This window comes from Fulmarus glacialis, unplaced genomic scaffold (genome assembly GCF_000690835.1).
Source record: "Fulmarus glacialis isolate BGI_N327 unplaced genomic scaffold, ASM69083v1 scaffold18342, whole genome shotgun sequence".
Taxonomy (NCBI): domain Eukaryota; kingdom Metazoa; phylum Chordata; class Aves; order Procellariiformes; family Procellariidae; genus Fulmarus; species Fulmarus glacialis.
In genome coordinates this window covers 2,018-8,376 of record NW_009196105.1, presented here as the reverse complement: position 1 = coordinate 8,376, position 6,359 = coordinate 2,018, and the positions used below count along the sequence as shown (strand labels likewise).

Genomic DNA, 6,359 nt, shown 5'->3' with positions numbered 1-6,359 from the left:
GCAGGAGAGCTCACAGGCTCCGAGCGAGTCTGTCGAGATGCTCCAGCCCTCCTCGTCCCTCTGGGAAGGGACAAAGCCTGATGCCATCGACATAGGCAGCTTCTAAATGCAGGCAGTGCGGTGCAGGGGGCTGGCCGGGCCCAGCCGCGGCAGGGTCGAGCCGTCGGCTTCCCAAAGTCTCTCCCAAGCACCGCGACTGGGGATGCACAAAGAGGCGAACACGCGGGTCAGCTTCGGCACGCGCGGTTGAGCGCCACGAGTCGCAGCCCGGCGGAAAGGGGGGCTCGTGATCCTCCCGCTGCTGCATGCTGTCCCTGCGGGAGGAGAAGACCCAATAACTCTTTGGCTCTCTGGGCGAGATACCCAAATTGGTCAAATCCAATAGTCCAAGATCCTTCCATGTTTGGAAGCAAATTCTTGTTCCCTTGGCAAGTCTGTTTGTCCTTGAAGAGCGCGTGGGGGGTATGTGTGTGTATATATAGCCTTTATTATAAGGGTGTGCGGAAAAGCAAGTTTCTAACCAAGTTTGCTCCATATGTGGCTATAATTATGTGCCACTTCAGCCTGGGACTGACTCTACCTTCAAAAGGGAAGAGAAGAAGAGAGGAGAGGTGCTGAGACGTTGGATGAGTGGCATGTGGGTTGGGCGGGCGGCGGATTTGTCCTGGACCGGCACAGGAGCTCCACGCTGTATCCTGGATGAGGCCACGGGGTGGGCTTTGCCCTGGTCAGTTCACGGTTGGCACCTGGTTCTGATGGAGGCTGAACTCTTTGGCTTTGAGGCGCAGGCTGGCGATACTGTTGGCCATGTTCACCCCTTGGGTGGGCGTTGCGGTCCCGCTGGAGCTGTAGGAGGGCACAGTGCTGTGGGGAGGGAGCAGGGGAGGAATGAGGCATGGCCCACGGAGGAGTCCCCGTGCCCCGCACGGTCTTGCTGGCTTCCCAGGCCAGGCTGGCTGTTCCCTCTCAGACATCTCCCACAAGAGCAGTCAAGGCTTCAGCATTTTTATGTGGCTGGATGCATGTGGGAAGCCCTCAAACTATGCACCAGGAGACCCTGCCTTGAGCTTTTGGACGAGATGGCTGGACGCGGAGAGCTGGGAACCAGAAGGGACCCATGCCACCTCCCGTGCCGAGATGTGGGAAGGGTCAGAATGAGGCCAAGCGAATCCCTTGCGAGGACCAGGGCCCCCGCTCCGGCCCCGAAATGCATGGAGGCAGGGAAGCCTGCTCAGTGGTGGGCAGGGGATGCTCAGACGGGGATGAAACAGGTTCCCAAAGCAAAGCCGGACGAGCTCCTTTAGGCCCTGTAAAACTCCCCGCGTCCTCAGCAGCTGCACAGGGCTGCACTCCCACGGCGGTGGGGCGGTCCCCAGGCAGCCTGTCCCATGGCCACCTCTTCCCCAGCTCCTCCAGTGCCTGCACCTACCTGTACGGGGAGGTGCTGGTCCAGGAGAGATACTCCGGGGTCAGTGCGGTGGGCCGCGGTGCCATGGGCTGCTCAATGGCTGCCTCTTGGCTGTAGGATTTGAGGAGCGATGCCGATCTGTTGGCCAGCATCGCCCTCTCGTTACGGCGAAACTTGGCCCTCCGGTTCTGAAACCAGACCTGCGCGGGGAGGGAAGGTGGTCAGTGGGGAACCCGGTGCAAGCAGGGATGTCCCAAGCATCTGACCTACTGATCATGGTCATGAGCAGGATGAAACGAGAGAGGGGACAAGGCAGAGGGTCTTGTTTTCTCCCACACAAACCTTTGCTCACCTGGACTCTTGCCTCGCTGAGGTTGACCCTTCTCGCCAGCTCCTCCCGCACGAAGGCGTCAGGGTAGTGCGTCCTCTCGAAGACCCTCTCCAGAGCCTGCAGCTGGCTGCTGTTGAAGGTGGTGCGGTTCCTCCTCTGCTTCTTCTTCCTCTTGGCCGCCCCGCGGCTTGGGCTCAGGCTCTCGCCTGTGGGGAAAGCACAGAAGAGACCACATGAGAGCCAGACCCATGTGAGACCCCACAGACCCCACATGGGGACCTGGCTGGGTTCGAGCCCTCCTGGGGGTCTGCACTGTCCTGCTCCGTACCAGCCGTGCTCCCTGCCGGGCACCTGGGACTCTGCGGGGAGCAGCATACGTGCAACCCTGTGGTATCCATGAGAATCAAAACCTATTGAAGGACCTGCTGGAGCTTAGGGTTAAACCCGACATTTGCAAAGACCTGTGGTGGTTTCACCATCTGGCTAAAACCACCTGGACCTGATTTTAATACCAGTCTCAGTGGATTCTGGGGCAGCACTTGACCCAAACTGCTAGGACTGCATCTCACAGCCCCCCCAAAATGGGGACACATCCACAGGGTGCCTTGGGCTTGGCTCTTGCTAAGGTTTTAGATCAAGCTTCCATGGACGGCGATGGAAATTCAGCACCGAAACATTTCTGAGATGTGGGTCTCAGCTCCCACCTCCAGCACCCCCCTGAAGCCCTGGCTGTGACACGTCCCCAAGGTGACACAGGACTGCAGCCGAGCATCTGCTCATCCAACCCCGGTCTTCAGAGCTATGAACGAACGCCACCACGTCTCACAGAGCTCAGCCTCCGCAGTGTTTATTTCTGGCTTTGCTGGCTCATGGAAACATGAAGCTGAGGGTGTAGTTTGGTTTCTCAGTATTGATCTTGGGCTTTCAGCCAGGCTGAGATTAATCTCCTCTTTGTCACTAATATCATCAGGTTTAGGCAAGTTTATGAAGTCTTTTTCTGAGATACCCACTCAGCTGCCTGTAAAGGCTTCATGGGGAACACGTCTCGCTGTCGTTCTTCCTTATGGAGGTACTGGTTAATTATTCTTTCTGTTAATAAAGCATCTGGATCCAATCTGTACCTACTGGTGGGAAAGTATTTTGGAATTATTTGAAATGTTAATAGTTTTATTACATTCTGATTCATAGCAGGGTTATATTGGGGTTTTCTGCTCTGTATCATTGCGGAGGCCATGATGGCAGGAATTACCACTCCCTGAATATGCTCAAGAAATAAATACTTGCTAATAAGCTATTTTGATACTTATTGAATAGATTTGCAGCATTTTCAGATGATACTTGAGCAAGTAACAAAATCTACTGGAAGGGATATTAACTCTCCTGCTTCAAGACACCACCAAGCTGTTGAGCAGGAGGAAACTACGGGTTCCAAGATCTTTAAGGCCAGGAAAACCTGCTTGGACCTTAATTCTGAATAATTCAAGCCATGAAACCTCCACCAAGTTCTCCCTAAGGTCCCTTTGTGCCCGAGTATACCACTCTCAAGGGTTGTCCCATCCTGAGATGAGCCATGAGGACCAGAGAACCCCCAATATCTGATGGCAGGTTGTCCCTGCGACTAATCACCTTCTGCCCAAAGCAGGGTCCAAACTTAGAGCTACTGCAGAGTTTCCTTGTACCCTTCTCTGAAAACCATACTGCTGCCTGATGCCACCAACAGCGTCCCGGTGCCAAACGTGAGCCACGCCAGGGGATGTGGCAGAGGAAGAAGGGTTAAATTTATTTCCATTGCTGGCAGTGGCCTCCTGGAAAGAGCAGATGGCTTCTCTGGCGCTTTGCTATAGCGAGGACCAGTGCCAGGGCCTGGGAGTGCTGGGTGCCTCCAACACCCTGACCCGTTCAGGGATGGGCTGGAAGGAGATGCAGGGATGCGGAGGTGGGACCTGGGCACCACCACTGGCCCCGTTCCCCGTCTCCCAGACACATGCAGGGATGCTGCATCATTTTGATCATGATGGGGCCAAACTGCTGGGACCAGGGGGAGAGGAGAGCATCCCTGGATGGGAAGGGGAGGAAAAGGAGCTCCGTCCACCTCCCAGGGCCTAACTGCAGCTGCTGGCATTTCTCTAGGTCTTTTATTGTGTTCTGAGTGCATTTAGACCTTGGTTGACCATCCCTTGGGCTGGAAACAGCCCGTGCTCTTGTATTTGGGACAGAGTCTTCTTGGTTGGGTAAAGACATGATGGACGGCGCTGTGCCTGAAATACGTGCAGGTTTGAGGCCCTTTCCCTGGCCAGGAAACCACAGGCTGCCCTTCGCCGCTGTTCATGTTTAAAGGCTCACAAATAAAATTCTCTAGATTCCCGCCAGCCCTTGTTCCTGCAGCTTCAAATGTTCTGCCAGTCTCTGCTTTCCAGTTGCCCCTTTTAGTTAAACTCCTTTTTTGGTCCTGTTTTCCTTCAGCGAGCTAATGAGCCGCTGGATTAAAATACATGAAGTCCAGCCATGGTTGTCCCCGAGCTTTCCGGGAGCCTGGGACCGAAACGGGAACCATCAGGCTGGGAAGGAGCTGCAGGATGTAACAGGGCGAGAGACGTTTCCTTGCGGGTTTATGGCCAACCCGTAGGGCTTCTGGGGAAATTATAGACCAGGGCTTGGTTCAAAAAGTGCCGTCACCAAGGGTACCCACTGCCCCCCACCGAACAGGCAATGATTTCAACAGAACCCTAGTAAATGTATAAATAAAATTTATAAACCTCCTTCGGTTTCGTCCCCAATTTAAAATCTGGCTATAGGATTTTTCCGTAAGAGATGGCTTCTCTCACCCACTCTAATTTGGCTGAAAGCAAGGAGGAGGAGGAAAGGTTTCTTAAATTAACTCTCAAACTAGCTCTGTAGGGTCTGGCCCCATTTCTGGCTGGTTTCTATCTCCCCAAATCCGCGGAGGCAAGAGCTAAACGGCAGCAGGAGCTGGGCAGTGCCGAGCAATTCCCATACGGGGCTGGCAGGCGTGCTGGGATGGAGATTTAAGACCGGAGTTGGGTCAGGATGCGTCTGGGTGCCGGCGGTTCCTGGGTGGTTGGAGAGCTGCAAGCCCTGGGCTGTGCCTGGGTTGGGGCATTTTGTTCAGACCCTATTGCTGGTTTTAACGGAGGGACCTTCTGCAACACAAAACCCCATGGGATGCTCCAGGGAGCTTCTCAGAGGATGCTGGTGGCCAAAACCCCTTCCCCACCTACTCACACCTCCCCTAAAACACACTGCACCCCAGTGTAGCTCAGAGCTCCCCAATCCCCCGCAGAAACCTTTGCTTTCCCGCTAAATTCTCTGCTGTGTTCATTTTCTCCCCCATTTTCCACCCCATCCCCATACTGCAGGGAGGCAGCTCCACGCCTGGGTCCTTGCTCCGCTCAAGGATGAGCCTTGGTAACGGACCAACATCTTTTCCCCATTAGCTCAGGCATCGCAGGCTTGTGGGACCAGATAAATGCCACCCTAATTGCTGGCGGCATGCGTCTGACAGGTTTACAGCGTGCAAAGTCAGGCTGGATCGCTTCTATCAAAGATGCTTTAATAACCCCAAATCAGCTTTCCAAAAATGAACATCGCTAAGCGCTCTGCGGCATTGGAGAAGGAATGGGGAAGGGGATGGGTTGGGTCCCCTGAAGACCCCCTGCCATCTTGTGCCACCCATCCACCGGAATCGGATTTAATCAGATTCACTGACACCTTCATGGAGGAATTGGAAACCGGTTCCCCGCCCCAGTGGGCTTCTAGGAATAAGAGTTTATAATTGCACAAAGTTAAAAACCAGCTCACCGCCGTCTTTCTTTTGCCCCAAAGCAGTGCTTGGGGAGGTTACGGAGAAAGCCGAACCCTTGCCTTTGTCAGTTATAATTTGGGGGTTCATTTGGGGCACGGCTGGAGGAATCAGCTTGATTGTCCAGCCCCGAGGTCAGAGGGGACTCCTGAGCCACCCCCCAGCCACCTTCGCCTTCGGTGTATTTATCTTCCACTGATTACAATTTCCACTAAAGGGAAAAAAATGCAGGGGAAGGGGGAAAATGGGGGGGATAATGTTACCGAATAATGAAAGACGACATGGTGGGGAGGATGGGGAGAGGGAGGCGCAGGGGCTTTGTGCAGAGCAGGATGGGCCCGGTGTGTTTCACAAAAAAAGCCTTAATTGCCCCAGCGTGTTAGAAAAGACACGAGTCTTTTCGCCCGTAATGTGGATGAGTTTTGGGGTGCTGGATGTGGCCTGGGTAACCTCCAGCCTCCTCTCCGCAATGCCCAACCTCAGGCAATGCTGCCTGCCCGAGAGCTGCGGGCAGCCCGGGGGACAGCGCCCTGCCCTACAGATGCCATGGGGTGCTGGGGGTCACCCCAAAACCCTTCTCCATGCGGGAGCACCGACTCTGGCAAGCCTGGACCGCGCCGTGCCGGCGAGCCGCCCTGCCGCCGGGAACTGGGGAGCGACTGGTCCTGCCCCATTTGCAAAGGCAACAGCCCCAGCACCGCCGGGTCAGAGCCGTGCTGGTTCAGCTGAGTGCCGACCAAGCCCGCTTTTCCGGCTCTTGCCTTTTCCCACTGTGCTTCCATGAGTTTTTCATACGACGG

The 6,359-nt window shown here is 55.1% G+C and overlaps 1 protein-coding gene across 1 annotated transcript; it reads right to left on the bottom strand.

Moving 5' to 3' along the window:
* Nucleotides 1-363: 363 nt before the first annotated feature.
* On the bottom strand, nucleotides 364-2,137 carry LOC104072593 (paired mesoderm homeobox protein 2-like). The gene is given in 4 exon segments (XM_009572105.1): nucleotides 364-864; nucleotides 1,430-1,608; nucleotides 1,761-2,018; nucleotides 2,021-2,137. Coding segments are annotated over 4 exon segments (690 nt in total). The 3' UTR covers nucleotides 364-728.
* Nucleotides 2,138-6,359: the final 4,222 nt, after the last annotated feature.